The 16232-nt window shown below is 35.9% G+C and overlaps 1 protein-coding gene across 4 annotated transcripts in view; it reads left to right on the top strand.

Moving 5' to 3' along the window:
- The window catches only part of ARHGAP32 (Rho GTPase activating protein 32), a 269873-nt gene that overhangs the window by 111762 nt on the left and 141879 nt on the right, over positions 1 to 16232 (top strand). For 3 of the 4 annotated variants that reach the window (XM_060160761.1, XM_060160760.1, XM_060160759.1), the window contains exon 2: positions 2738 to 2846. In XM_060160761.1, coding sequence (XP_060016744.1) covers positions 2742 to 2846 — 105 coding nt within the window. In that variant the 5' untranslated portion in view covers positions 2738 to 2741. Of the gene's footprint in view, positions 1 to 2737; positions 2847 to 4314; positions 4344 to 16232 lie in introns of those variants that run through there. The other variant, XM_060160762.1, reaches the window with a different exon arrangement.

Below are 16232 nucleotides of genomic sequence, written 5' to 3'. Positions count from 1 at the left end.
TTTACCATCTTGATATTTATTTGCCTTGTTTATTCTTTGTGCCTTTATTCTTCCTTTACTGATTTCTTTGGGATTAATCAAGTATGTTTTATTTTTCAAAATTTTCTCCTCTATTAACTTTTTAGTTGTACATTTATTATTCTTTTAGTGGTTACCATAGGGATTGTAACATATATCTTTGGAATGTTGCATTCTTCTCTAAAATAGGATTTATTTCACTTCCCAACCAATAGAGGATTTCTAAACTGTTTGGCTGCATGTACCCCTCCTATCCTTTGTGCTTTTTTATGTCTATTATGAACCTCGTAGGACATTATTTTTGTGTTTACATCTGCTTTTACATCAATATTTACTTATGTTTCCCCACTTTTTGTGCTCATCATGCATTTCTGTAGATCTGGATCAGTTTCTTTTGGTTGGAAGAACTCTACTATTTCTTTTATTGAAAGTCTTCTGATAATAAATTCTTTCAGCTTTTGTTTGAAAATAAATTATTTTACCTGATTTATTAGTGGATAGTTTTGTGAGGCAGAGGGTTCTATGTTGGCAATATTTTCTCTTTTACTATGCTGAAGATTTATGCTATTATCATTTCCATTGAAATGTCCTCACATTGTTATCATTGCTCCTTTGAAATCAATTTGTCTTTTATTTTCTGGCTGCTTTAAAGAATTTCTCTTAGTAATTTTTTTTATAGCAGTTTGAGTGTAATATAGGTGTTTATTTTTTAAAATCCTGCTTGAGATTTGTAAGATTCGTTTGATCTGTAGTTTGATGACTGTCATCAGTTTTGAAAATTTTCAGCCTTTATTTTTAAAACATTGCTTTTGTTTCTTTTTTAAATTCATGTGTCTTATCTCTGAGTTGTGAATTTAGACATATTTGAGGCCTTTTTTGCGTATTTTATGCTGTTTTATGTATTTCTGTCACTTTTTTCTTAATGTACTTCCATGTGGATATTTTATACTGAACTGTCTTCCAGTTCACTAATCTTCTCTTTAGTCATGTTCATTGTTCTATTAAACTGATCCAATGAGTTCTTAATTTCAGATATGGTATTTTTCAGTTTTAGGATGAACATTTTGTTGTTTTCCATAGATTCCAATTTTCTGTTGAAATTCTTCATCTTTTCATCTACTTCTTTCATTTTATTGAACATTAATGATAAATGTTTTTAGCAACTTGATAAAAATGCAGCTGAATATTTCTTATCAAGTTGTATATTACTCTTCTCCCTCTGCTTTGTCCTAGGCAAGTAATTGTTTGTAATTCATCTCATCTTGGAGATTCTTGTTTTACGTTAGAGTTTAGGCTAGTTGGTTGCCTGGAGACCTCAGTTTTCTGATGGATCCAAAAGAAGTCGTGATTTCATAGATTATCTGCTTCTTCCTCTTGTTAGGCTGGGAGCGATGCTCTTTACAGCTTTCTGCATTGTAAACAGAAGCCAGAAATCCATGATAGCAATTTTAAAGTCTTTTTCTGATAATTCTAAAATCTGAATGAAATGTGAGTCTTTTTCTGTTTTGACAATTTATTCCCAATGTTTATTCATTTGTTCCTGTTTATTAATTTTTGGGGCATTCCTTGTCATGTTTATTGGATGCCACACAAGGTGGATGAGAAATTTGCAGAGGGTCTATAGGATGTTATTTTCCTCTGAGGACAGTTAATTTTTCTTCTGGCAGTTGTGATCATGTCAGGCCTTGATTTTAAGCTCGGTTAGAGCTTGTTTATTGCTATTTTGACCTTACTCGCAAGGCATGACTGTTCTGGAGTCTCAGTTGAGAGCCCAGCGTTTTTCTTTTCAGTACTCCTCTATCTTGGCAGTGCTTGCCTGCCAACCTCCATCTCCTCAGCGTGGCTGGGCTGTTGAAATATCTGCTTGGCTTTTTGTTGCCCATCAACTAGCTGTTTTTTGATAGGTTTTTTGGCATCTTTTCCTATATACTTATGTAAGCTTAGGAATCAGTTAACAATTTGAGGGGAATTTTCATGTAGATTTTTAGGCTCCTTCTATATATATCTTTTGGGGGACATTTTTCACTCTGGAGCCTCCTCTGCTTTGGCAGCCCCAGTCTCCAGGCTCTGCCTTCTCAGCCCAGTTAAGGTACAGCAGTGTGCTTGGGCTCTATTTGCCATGATTGGTCTAGAAAATCTCTTATACCAAAGAATGGTTAAATGTGGAATTTGCTTCATGGGCTCCCCTGCTCTCCAAGGATGTAGCCCCAGAAATCCTACCTGTAAAGCTTGCTTTCCTGTGCTTTCAGGCAAGTAGTTTTATATGTTTTTTCCAGCATTCATAGTTGTTCTTCTTGAGAATGCTAGTGCAATACACTATGTTCCATAAATTGGAACCAGAAGTGCCGTATCTCTTTTCTCATTTTGCATGTTCACTAATGCTTAGCAGAGTTCTATAAATATTGATGGCTGTTGCAAATCTTTTCAAGGTTCCAACTGTGTTGAACAGATAAAATCAGTCCTTATATAATAATTACCATAGAGTAAAGGATAACTAGTTATAAACCTCAGTTTTATCTCCTGGAATAAAAGCAGGTGTTGGTACATCAGGAAAGAGCTCTGAAAGCAGAGCAGAAATGGAGAGCCAATACTAGCCACTAAAACTCTTTTAACTGAACTTCAAATCTGGTATGATTATCTGTTCTTTGAATTGTGGTCATTGGAAAGCTGTCCTAGAAACAGAAACTCTTATCACAGTCTTTCATGTTTTGATCTCTAGGAAGATGAAGTCCTCAGTACATTCTGAAGAAGATGATTTTGTTCCAGAACTGCACAGAAACGTTCACCCTCGAGAGCGGCCTGATTGGGAAGAAACACTTAGTGCAATGGTAAATCAGTTTTATGCATATGTATGTATGTTTATTTTACTTACATAAAGAAAAGGAACTGAGGAAGCATTACTCACATAAAAAAATTTTTGTTGTTTGTTGCTTTGCTCATTTGTTCAGGAAATATCTGTTGAGAGAATTATCTATTCAAGGCACTGTTTTAGACTCTCTGGGCAGAGCTGTGAATAAAACACACACATTTCCTGCCTTTGTAGCTTATATTTTAATGAGGTAGGAAGAGAAGCAAATAATTAAATATATAATATGTCATGTGGTGGTATGTGCCGACGTAGAAAATTAATGCAGAGTGGTGGGGTTACAGAGTGGGAGAAGAGAGTGTGAAAGAATAGTTGCTAGTTATATAGGATGGACACAGATGGCCTCTGGGAGAAGTTGAGATTTGAGCAGACACCAGAGGGATGTGAGGGAGTGTGTTTATCTGGGAACAGATCATTTTAGGCAGTGGAAGAACAAGTTAAAGGCTGTAGCATAGAAATAAAAAGCAAGTTGGAAAAAAAACACAAGTAGGACATGTGGCTGAAACTGAGCTGGGAAAAGTAGAGGAGATGAGGTCAGAGAAGTGGTTTGTTGTACTCCATTATAAGGACTTTGGTTTTTTATGCTGAGTGAGCTGGGAAACCATTGGAGGATTTTTAGCCAAGAAGTGACATGATCTGGCTTAAAATTTTAAAGGAAGTCTCTGGTCTCTGTGAATAGGCTAAAGAGGGAGGCAAAAAGAGGAAATAAGGAGACCAGTTAGAAGGTTATTATATTAGATGGACAGTGATGGTAGCTTGAACCAGGATGGTAGATGGGGAAAATGGTTCGATTCTGGATGTAGTTTTACAGATAAAGCCAAGCATTTTTACTCATGAATGGGACAGAGAGAGTAAGATAGAGATGTCAAGGATGAGTTCAAGTTCTTTGGCTGATCAGCCTGAAGAATGGAGTTTATGTTCACTGAGATACTGGAAAAGCAGTTCTTGTTTGTTGGGAGTTAGGTGGGAAAATCCTGTGCAGTGTAGTTTTTCCACATAAGTTTGAGATGGTCATTTAATCTATTATAACTTTTATAACTTTTTGTAATTCAGATCTGTTAATGAGAACAATTAAATTTGTTTTGCAGAGAATAACATTTTACTTAATTGGAGTTAAAAGTTAGTGATTCTTGTCAAAATTGGATGCAAATGTTCATTTGTCAATGCAGGTTTGTAATGAGATTTTACATATTTCATTTTTGAAAATGGCTTTTCCCTCAGGTACTGCCAAATATATCAATTTGTGAGCATATGATTTTAATTGAGCATATTCGTTGCTTAGAAGGTGTTTATGGAATTCTGTTTCTTCTCTTGATATTTTCCTTTTAGCATAACATTACATTGCAAATTTCTACGCTGAGGAGATGTGAAATAGTCTCATCAAAGACAAACATGCCCCACACCCCTATGGAATCAAGTAATCCCTGGAGGTGCCAGCATGCCACTGAAAGGATATTCAGTAAATTCTTTTGCTAATTTAGAAATCTTTCAGTTTTCCCGTGTATTTTGATAACCTGCAATAAGTCTACATTGAATTTATCAATGGGAAGAAAGGCGGTATTTGTTATGTGGTGGTTTGTTTACTCTGTATTAAAATGTCATATGACGCGTAACATAGAAAGTGACTGAATTTTGTTTTCTGGAGTTCACATTGATTTGTTTATGGAAATTACCATTTGTATCATATGTTCTTAGCATCTTTTATTATCATATTGGTACTCTAATTTCTTTATTTGTAAACTTTTTTTAAAATTAATTAATTTTATTTTATTTACTTTATTTTTGGCTGTGTTGGGTCTTTGTTGCTGCACGCAGGCTTTTCTCTAGTTGCGGCAAGCGGGGGCTACTCTTTGTTGCGGTGCATGGGCTTCTCATTGCAGTGGCTCCTCTTGTTGTAGAACACGGGCTCTAGGCACGTGGGCTTTAGTAGTTGTGGCACGTGGGCTCTGTAGTTGTGGCTCACAGGCTCTAGAGTGCAGGCTCAGTAGTTGTGGCGGACAGGCTTGGTTGCTCCACGGCATGTGGGATCTTACCGGACCAGGGCTCGACCCCGTGTCCCCTGTATTGGCAGGCAGATTCTTAGCCACTGAGCCACCAGGGAAGCCCTATGTGTAAACTTCTTGAAGGCAAGTGCTATGATTCTATTTTTTGAAAAAATCATTACACTCAATAAATAGTACATTGCAAGGTTGCAAAAAGTGTACAGCGAATGATGAAAAGGATATAAATGAGATTAGAGCTGCTGTTTTACTACACTTTCTCTAGAAAATTATACTGATTTTAATGAGGAAGTAAGAGTAAAGAAAGTTTGGGACCTTTTGCTCTTTCAATAATAATATGTGTGAAATATTACGTTGATAATGAAGTTTATTAAGAGAAACCCTTATAAAATGTTTTTCCAAAACAATTCCATTTATGTAATTTTTTAATTTTCGAAATAAGAGGGCTTAAGTGTTGAACTTTTATCCATTTGTGTGGTGTGGCCAGAGTATTAGTTTTTTTTTTTTTTTGCGGTACGTGGGCTTCTGACTGCTGTGGCCTCTCCCGTCGCGGAGCACAGGCTCCGGATGCGCAGGCTCAGCAGCCATGGCTCACGGGCCCAGCCGCTCCGCGGCATGTGGGATCTTCCCGGACCGGGGCACAAACCCGTGTCCCCTGTATCGGCAGGCGGACTCTCAACCACTGCGCCACCAGGGAAGCCCCAGAATATTAGTTTTTTAATACATATCTAAAAGAATGTCAAATTTCTGAATTGTTAAGAATTTTAAAAAGTTTGTAAACAGTCCTTTTTAAATTGAGATATAATTGATATGTAACATTATATTAGTTTCAGATGTACAATATAATGTTTTGGTATATGTATATATTGTGAAATGTTCACCACAGTAAGTGTAGGTAACATCCATTACCACACATAGCTGCAGATTTTTTTTCTTGTGATGAGAATTTCTAAAATTTACTCACTTAGCAACTTACAAATATACAACTCTGTAAATATTGTATATTTACTATAGTAACCATGCTGTACTTTATGTCCCAGGACTTAACTTATTTTATAGCTGGAAGTTTGTACTTTTTGACCACCTGAACCCATTTCGCTCACCCACCTTTGGCAACCACCAGTCTGTTCTCTGTATCTTTGAGTTCAATTTAATTAATTAACTAATTAATTATATATTTTTAAGGCTTCCACATATAAGTGAGATAATATGGTATTAGTCTTTCTGTTTTTCACTTATTTCACTTAGCATAATGCCCTCAAGGTCCATTTATATTGTAACAAATAGCAAGATTTCTTTCTTTTTTATGGCTGAATAATATTCCTTTGTTTATATATACCACATTTTCTTTATCCATTCATCAATCAATGAATACTTAGGTTGCTTTCATTTTTTGGCCAATGTAAATAATGCTGCAATTAACAAAGGGGTGCAGATTCTTTTTGAATTAGTGTGTTCATTTTCTTCAGATAAATACCCAGAAATGGAATTGCTGGATCATATGATAGCTCTGGTTTTCATTTTTTTGAGGAACCTCCATAATGTTTTCTGAAGTGGCTGCACCATTTATATTTACACTACCAGTGCACAAGGGTACTATTTCTCTTTTCTCCACATCCTTGCTGTTACTTATTTTTTATCTTTTTGATAATAGCTATTCTAACAGGTATGAAGTGATAACCCATTGTGGGTTTATTTTGCATTTCCCTGATGATTAGTGATGTTGAGCACCCTTTCATGTACATGTTAGCCATTTGTATGTCTTCTCTGGAAAAATGTCTATTCAGAGCCTCTGCTCAGTTTTTTAATCGGATTTTTTTTTTTTTGCTATTGAGTTGTGTGAGTTCTTTTATATTTTGAATATTAATCCCTTACTAGATATATGATTTGCAAAAATTTTCTCCCATTTTCTTTCCCTTTCTTCCCATGAAAGGTTACCTTTTCATTTGGTTGATGGTTTCCTTTGCTGTGTAGAACTTTTCAGTTTGATATAGTCTCACCTGTCTGTGTTTTGCTTTTGTTGCTTTTGCTTTTGTTGTCAAATGCAAAAAGTCATCTCCAGGACTGACGTCAAGGAGCATAACTACCTATGTTTCTTCCTAGGAGTTTAGTGGCTTCACGTTATTATTCTGTTCAGGTCTTTAATCCTTTTTGAGTTAGTTTTTGTGTGTGGCGTAAGATAGTGGTTCAGTTTTGTTCTTTTGCATGTGGCTGTCCAGTTTTCCCAACACCATTTATGAAGAGACTGTCCTTTTCCCATTGTATATTCTTGGCTTCTTTGTCATAAATTTATTGACAGTATAGAAGTGGACTGATTTCTGGGCTGTCTGTTTCTATTCATCTATGTGTCTGTTTTTATGCCAGTATCATACTGTTTGGACTACTATAGCTTTGTAATATAGTTTGAAATCAGGAAGCATTATGCTTCCAGCTTTGTTCTTCTTTCTCAAGGTTACTTTGACTATTCCATGTCTTTTATGGTTCCATATAAATTTTAGAATTGTTTCATTTCTGTGAAAAATGCCATTGGAATGTTGGTAGGGATTGCATTGAATCTGCAGATTGCTTTGGGTAAAATGAGCATTTTAACAGTATTGATTCTTCCAATCCATGGGTATGGAACATCTTTCCATTTGTTTGTATCTTTTTTACTTTCTTTCATCAGTGTCTTATAGTTTTCAATGTTCAGGTCTTTCATTTCCATCGTTAAGTCAATTTCTGGGTATTTTATTCTTTTTATTCAATTTGTTGAATCTCAGTTGTAAATGAGATTGTTTTCTTAATTTCTCTTTCTGATAGTTCACTATTTGTTTACAGAAATGGAACTAATTTTTGTATAATGATTTTGTATTCTGAAGCTTTACCAAATTTATTGGTTTTCACAGTTATTTTTTTGGTGGAGTTCTTAGGGTTTTCTTTATATAATATCATGTCATCTGTAAATAGTGATAGTAACACTATCACTTTCCAATTTGGATACCTTTTATTTCTTTTTCTTGCCTAATTGCTCTGGCTAGGACTTCCAATACTGTGTTAAATAGATGTGGCAAGAGTGGGCATCCTTGTCTTGCTCCTGGTCTTAGGGGAAAAGCTTCCACCTTTTTATTGTTGAGTATGATGTTATCTGTGGCTGTATCAGATATAATCTTTATTATGTTGAGGTACAGTCCCTCTATACCTGGTTTGTTGAGAGTTTTTTATCATAAGTGGACGTTGAATTTTGTCAAATGCTTTTTCTGCATCTGTTGAGATGATCATATGATTTTTATCCTTCATTTTGTTAATGTGGTGTATCACTTTGATTGATTTGCAGATGTTGAACCAGATTTGTATCCCTGGATGAAATCCCACTTGATCATGGATGTATGATCCTTTTGATTTTTTGTTGAATTTGGTTTGCTAATATTTTTTTGAGGATTTTTGTATCAATGTTTACCGGGGATATTGGCCTGTAATTTTCTTTTCTTGTTGCATCCTTGCCTGGCTTTGGTATCAGTGTAATTCTGGACTTTTAAAATGAGTTTGGAAGAGTTTCCTCTTTTATTTTTTGGAAGAGTTTGACAAGAATTGGTATTAATTCTTCTTTCAGTCTTTGGTAGAATTCACTGGTTAAACCACCGGGTTCTGGACTTCTGCTCATTGGGAGCTTTTAATTACTCATTTAATCTCCTTACTGGTAATGGGTCTGTACTACATAGTCATTTTTAAGTCAAAACAGCAACAACAGTAAACCCTAAAATAGGGCTCTATCCTTTTGTGATTTATGGGTTATGATTTATTTATTACTCTTCATAAATGTGTAGCTAAAACTAAGTTTTTTAAGAAATCTAATAAAATGCTATAGAATTTTTCTAAATTACTAAATTGAAATATTTATTTGCAGTTATTTAACAATGAAATCATTTAGTAAATAAATATTAGGATCTTAAAAAAATAAGATTAAACACCTGAAAAGAGAAAGAGAGAATCTTTCACCAGTTTTGAATATTTTAACTAAAATCACCTTAATTGTCATACTTCTTAGCGTTTTTCCATTCACTTTATTTTTAGTATTGATCACTGCAAAATTCTCAAAATGGAGCCTGTTAATTCTTGAATTTTTTTTGTTAGGAACAGTTTCAGTTGCTTTTTCTACCATTAAAATAAATAAATGTGTTCAAGGCTCAGTGCTACAGCAGGTCATGTTGTAGCAAATGAAGTTATTATTGATAAAATAAAGTCAATGGTCCTGGCTGAAAATGCTCACACATACGCTAACAACCAGATTCAGGAAAATTAAAACCAGTTACAAATTTTGAACTTCCAAAATACCAAAAAATTTAAAAAGGAAGACGGAAAGTTAATGCTCAGTGTTGTCAACACTGTGTGTTCTCAGGCACATGCTGTCCCCCTCCTCTGCCTTCTCTCCCTCCCCAGCAACAAGCGGGTGCTGGAGCGTGGTCTCTCTCTCTCTCCCTCTCTCTTTCTCTGTCTCTCACACATGCACACACATACACACACACACACACACACACACACACACACTCTCACACACACACACACACACTCTCTCACACTCACACACAGAAATTCACACTTCGCACATCACAGTCACACCCACTCACTCCTGAAGGTTTGGTCTTTTCCTGTCTCTCTTCTTCCTACCTGCTAAATGTAGGCATTCACAGGGGTCTGTGCTTTGTCTATTTATGTTTGTTTCTTGCTAGTTCTTTACTGTTCGTGTAGATTGCACTGTCATCTCTGTGCAGATGACTGCCATGTCCATAGCTCTAGCCCTGTAAGAGTTCATTCCCTACATGAAGGTCCTGTAGAAACCATGGGCTACACATTTTCACTAAATCCTCTCTTTCCTCTCCCTGAAATGAGTTGTTTCTTTTTAACATTACAGTTTATGTTAATGACGCTAACTTTATTCCAGTCCCCCAGGTTCAAAACCTTGCACTTGTTATAAATGGTTTCATTTCATTTTTCTTAAAAGCAAAAGCTTGATCATTTTTGATCCAGTCACAGTGGCCTCCTTACTTTTTCTCAAATAAGCCAAACATTCCCCTACTTTGGGGCCTTATATTTGTGTTCTCTGCTCCTGGAAAGTGCTCTTCCTACACAATCTGCAAAGATGGCTCTCGCTCCGCCTTCAGACCTCTCTTCAGATGTTACACCCTAGTGCTGCCTTTACTTGCCACCTTAGGTGAAGTAATAACCCTATCCTCCTCTCTCTTTCTTTCTTACTCTGTTTTAATTTTCTCCGTAGTACTTGCAAATCCTGAATATTTGTATGATTATTGTCTTTCTTTTCCCTTAGAGTGTAAGCTCCTTGAGTATGAGGACTTCATCACTATTGTTTACTGTTTTAGCACCCTTGCCTGGCATAGTAAATTCTCAGTAAATAATTTTTGAATGAAAGAAATTTTCATTCTCTGGACAAATTGAACCATTTGTTTCTCCTTGAAAAATGCCCTGAATTTTCCTACATTTTTATATCATTTCTCAGATATTAATATGAATTCTTTTTTCTTTTCCCCTTCTCTTCTTTTTTTCTTTTTTCCCCTTCTCTTTTTCCTTTCTTTTTTAAAACAAAAGTGAGACCATTGGTATACTTTTCTTAGACTTTTAAAAAATACTCTTTGTATTTGGACTTTTTCCCTCTCTATTGCCTACTTTCTTTTTTTAAAATTGAAGTATAATTGACTTACAATATTATGTTACAATATTATGTTAGTTTCAGGTATACAACACAGTGATTTGGTATCTTTATATATTATAAAATGAACACCAAGTAAATCTAGTTACCATCTGTCACCATACAAAGTCATTAACTATAGTCAACCATGCTATATACATACATCCTCATGACTTACTTATTTCATAGCTGGAAGCTTGTACCTCTTAATCTGCTTCACTATTTCACTCATCCCACTACCCTCCTCTCCTCTGGTGACTACCAGTTTGTTCTGTCTGTGAGTCTATTTCTGTTCTGTTCTGTTTGTTTTTTTTTTTTTTGATTCCACATATAAGTGAAATCATACAGTATTTGTCTTTGTCTGTCTGACTTATTTCATTTAGCAAAATAGCCTCAAGGTCCATTCATGTTGTTGCAAATGGCAAGATTTCATTCTTGTTTATGGGTGAGTAATATTCCTCTGTGTGTGTGTGTCTGTGTGTGTCTGTGTTCGTGTGTTCTTTATCCATTCATCCTATTGGTGGACACTTAGATTGCTTTTATATAGTGCTGCAGTGAACATAGGGGTACATATATCTTTTGAGTTAGTCTTTTTGTTTTCTTCAAATAAATACCCAGAAGTAGGATTGCTGGATCATATGGTAGTTCTATTTTTAGTTTTTTGAGTACCCGTCATTCTGTTTTCCACAGTGACTGCACCAGTTTACATTCCCACCAACAGTGCATGAGGGTACCTTTTTCTCCATGTCCTTGCCAACATTTGCATTTCTTGTCTAATGCCTGCTTTCTAAAGAAGAATGAGGATTGATAGAGCAGCTGGATTATTTCTTTTGGAATAAATTTGAGGAAGAGGTAATTTTGGAGGAGGTGTGTATTTTGTTTGCTGTTCCTTGGATTGATAGGTGTCCATCATATGTGGTGCTGAGACTGGTTTCTTTTACCCATCAAGCTAGGAAAACATTTGCAATTTGAATAAAAGAAAAGAAAGATATTGCAAATTCTCCTTAAATGAATATCTTTAGCTCTTTTATTACTGTGTGATGTTTAACAGTTTATTTTTGACTGATGGCTGGATTTTAATTATAATTCATAGACGCTAATAATGTTTAGCATGCTTACATAGAAAATGCAGAAGAGTGGTTTAAAAAAAAAAAAAGAGACCAGTAATCTGATTTCCCATAGTGGTGAGATTATTTTGGTATATTTCCTTCATGATTTCTTTTTTTTTTTAACATCTTTATTGGAGTATAATTGCTTTACAGTGGTTAGTTTCTGTATTATAACAAAGTGAATCAGTTATACATATACATATATCCCCATATCTCTTCCCTCTTGCATCTCCCTCCCTCCCACCCTCCCTATCCCACTCCTCTAGGTGGTCACAAAGCACTAAGCTGATCTCCCTGTGTTATGCGGCTGCTTGCCACTAGCTATCTATTTTACATTCGGTAGTGTATATATGTCCATGCCACTCTCTCATTTTGTCCCAGCTTACCCTTCCCCCTCCCTGTATCCTCAAGTCCATTCTCTAGTAGGTCTGTGTCTTTATTCCCATCTTGCCCCTAGGTTTTTCATGACCATTTTTTTTTTTTAGAGTCCATATATATGTGTTAGCATATGGTATTTGTTTTTCTCTTTCTGACTTACTTCACTCTGTATGACAGACTCTAGGTCCATCCACCTCACTACAAATAACTCAATTTCCTTTCTTTTTATGTCTGAGTAATATTCCATTGTATATATGTGCCACATCTTCTTTCTCCATTCATCTGTTGATGGACACTAAGGTTGCTTCCATATCCTGACTATTGTAGATAGTGCTGCAGTGAACATTGTGGTACATGAGTCTATTCGAATTACGGTTTTCTCAGGGTATATGCCCAGTAGTTAGAGGAAAACATAGGCAGAACACTTTATGACATAAACCACAGCAAGATCCTTTCTGACCCACCTCCTAGAGAAATGAAAATAAAAGCAAAAATAAACAAATGGGACCTAATGAAGCTTAAAAGCTTTTGCACAGCAAAGGAAACCATAAACAAGACCAAAAGACAACCCTCAGAATGGGGGAAAATATTTGCAGATGAAGCAACTGACAAAGGATTAATCTCCAAAATTTACAAGCAGCTCATGCAGGTCAATATCAAAAAAACAAACAACCCAATCCAAAAATGGGCAGAAGACCTATACAGACATTTCTCCAAAGAAGATATACAGATTGCCAACAAGCACATGAAAGAATGCTCAACATCATTAATCATTAGAGAAATGCAAATCAAAACTACAATGAGATATCATGTCACACCGGTCAGAATGGCCATCATCAAAATATCTACAAACAGTAAATGCTGGAGAGGGTGTGGAGAGAAGGGAACCCTCTTGCACTGTTGGTGGGAATGTAAATTGATACAGCCACTATGGAGAACAGTATGGAGGTTCCTTAAGAAACTAAAAATAGAACTACCATACGACCCAGCAATCCCACTACTGGGCATAAACCCTGAGAAAATCATAATTCAAAAAGAGTCATGTACCACAGTGTTCATTGCAGCTCCTTCATGATTTCTTATAATCAAAGAGTTTTTAACATAACATCCATATAACCATGATTTTCTTATATAAATTTCCCCAAATTGTTAGTTTCAAAGAATATTGCTTTGTTGATATATTTCGCTTTCTCATCATGTCTGGGAATATGATTTGACAGTTGTAAACTGTATACAATTTTGTTTCCTTTTTTTCTCCATTTAATATAAGCTTTCTACCTTGTTATTAAGGTGCTGCAGTGAAGAGAAAATAGAATATTCCCTATTTTACATTATGGGAAGTGTCATAGGTGAAGGAGTTGGCTGGTTTACTGGTGGGAAGAGATCTCTGGAAAAGACTGGCTGGTGGACATAGTGTAGGGACACCTGTGAAGGGGGAATACAAAACATTGCCATGGATAGGGAAAGAAATTAAGTTTTCCTCCTCATAGCAGAAAAGAGTGAGGGTCTTGAGAGCTGCAGAGGGGAAATGGAACAGATTTTAGTGTGCACAGTGAAACACAGGGTTACAAGGGAGAAGGGAGAGATGGCTCTTGCACTGAGTCACATCTGTATACCTCCCATCAGATATCTACCCCACCTGCAGAATTTGCACTTTCTTCCAGGGCTTGCCTTCGTGTGGGCAGCATACTCCTGTGAGGGATGCTTCAGCAGAGTCTTGGGCAAGTACTGAAGTCAGTGCATTCTGTGGAGTTCTGGGAGTTCTGGAAGGCAAGAGCTTCTGAGGCTTCTCCTCACAGTCCTGGGAAGAAAGGGAGTTTTAATTGCATGAGAAGTAAAGGAGCACTTAAAGCCTGAGGTCACTTGGGAATTTCTAGGGTCTTAAATGTCCACATTGTTAGTATTCGTTTTCTATTGCTGTGTAAGAAATTATGACAAATTTGGGGGCTGAAAACAGTACCCATGTGTTATCTTACAGTTCTGTCGGTAGAAAGTCTGGGCAAGCTGAGCTAGGTTTTCTGCTCAGAGTCTCATAAGGTTGAAATCAAGGTGTTGGCTAGGTTGGGCTCTCATCTGAAGACTGAAGAATCTGCTTCCCACATCATTCAGTTGTGGACAGAATCTAGTTCCTTGTGATTCCTTTTGGTTCCTAGGTCTGAAGTCCCTGTTTCCTTGCTGGCTGCCAGCAGGGTGTGGGGTGGCGTGAGGACTGTTTCTCCTCCTATAGGCTGTCTGAATTCCTTCTCACTTGGTTACCTCAATCTTCAAAGTCAGCAGTTGCACCTTAAGTCCTTCTCATTCTGTAAATCGTCTTTGACTTTCCCTTTTGCTACCAGCTGGAGAAAACTCTGGTTTTGAAGTGCTCATGTGATTAGATTAGGGTCACCGAGATAATTTTCATACTTTAAGATCTCACTGACATGAGACTTTACATCTGCAGAATCTTTTCACAGCAATACCTAGGTTAATGTTTGAATAACCAGGAGGTGGGAATTTTGTCAGGGGTGGGGTTGGGGGCCCTTTTAGAATTTTTTTGCTTAACAGTGTTATATAGTTTTTCTTTGTTATTTATGCTTCATAATATGTTTAACATATGTGATAACATTAGTTGATGAAAATTACAAATATTCAAGAAATTTTAAAACCACTAATACTCCATAAAACCTATTGCTTGGAAGAAATATATGTATACAGTGTGTTGTAATTGGTATTAAATGAAAACTCTTAATAAACAAATATAATAACTACATAATACCCTATAATACAGAATGTGTTTTTGATATTTTATTAATTAGTAGGACCTTGAGCTTGTTTTATACTCTTCAGTTTGATGAATATCTTTATGTTGAACTTTGCCTTTTCTTTTTACTATTATGGGGAATTACTTAACCAAAGAGTGTGAGGATCCCTACATTACTTGTCAAGAAGTTTTGTTAATTCATATAATAATGTTTAGGGGCTTTTGTGCCATATATTTTCAATCTTAAAAATTTTTAGTCTTTCATATTTTGATAGGAATAGAGCTGTTTATCATTGTTGTAATTTCTCATTTAAAAAAATTCCACTGTCTTTGAACTTTTTTCCTTCCATATGCCTATATTAGAGGTAGTAGGTTTTGTGATAATTCAATTTAACCCGTGCAGCTAATGCACTATGGCAGGTTGCTTCTTTCTTGGCCTCAGTTTCCTCTCTACGGTGGAATGGCTGAATGAGATTTCTTGAAGCTCTGTGATTATGTGTTAAATACCTTCCCATACTCTTTTTTTCCTTATTTAAAAATGTGTAATACCCATTAGCATCCTGCTGATACCTGTTAAGATGGACTTCATAGTATTTGGAGAAGATAGTCACACACGCAGACAATATGGAAGGGGCAGGCGTTGTGTGGGGCTCACTGTGGAAGCAGCCAGTGCTGTGGTTCTGTATCAGAGGATAGTGTGTTACACTGATGCTAAATCAGTTTACAGTTACCCATTCAGCATTAGAGTTTTATTTGGATTTGGGATCAAGAGAATTGGCATTTGAAGGATTGTTTAAAGATCTGTACCAGTGGTAGGAATGAGAGAATATTTTTCTGGGTTAGGGAGCATAGAAGCAAACAGGATAAAACATTGCCAGTTCCTATTTTTGCAATTTTTCAACATCAAATTATGTTTTCCAGAAATGGATGAACTCTACAGTATGTGGTTTAACTGGTTCAGGTCATGGAGAAACAAATACTTTCCTTGTTATAGATGATACAGTTTTTTCAGTCTGCATTAGTCTTTTACCAGTGAGGGTTTTTTTTGGCTTATGTTTAGCTTGTGGTAAACTATAGGGCTTAGATTTTGTTACACAAATTCTTGTCAAATAAAGTGTGTTCCCCCATACTTATGTAATTGAGTTTTGAATATAAATTGAAGGCTTTAATTTTTATTCTTGATGAACTTCATAATCATTTTAGTTTGTCTTTGCAACCTATTAAATAAAATCTCTTGAATTCTGTCCCTCAGAGTATTAATATGCTTTTAAGTTTTCTGTCTATGAAATTGATAAATATGTCATATATGTTTTTATAAAAATTTTGATAAATTTGGGAATAAAACAGCCCTGTGATCTGCTCCCTCTTTCCTGTCACACAGTAACTTGCAGTGCCATTGACACTTACTTCACATTCTTGAGTATATAATCAGCTCCAAATT

This window comes from Lagenorhynchus albirostris, chromosome 9 (genome assembly GCF_949774975.1).
Source record: "Lagenorhynchus albirostris chromosome 9, mLagAlb1.1, whole genome shotgun sequence".
NCBI lineage: Eukaryota > Metazoa > Chordata > Mammalia > Artiodactyla > Delphinidae > Lagenorhynchus > Lagenorhynchus albirostris.
Note: the sequence above shows the minus strand (reverse complement) of the source record. Positions and strands in the feature narration are given on the sequence as shown.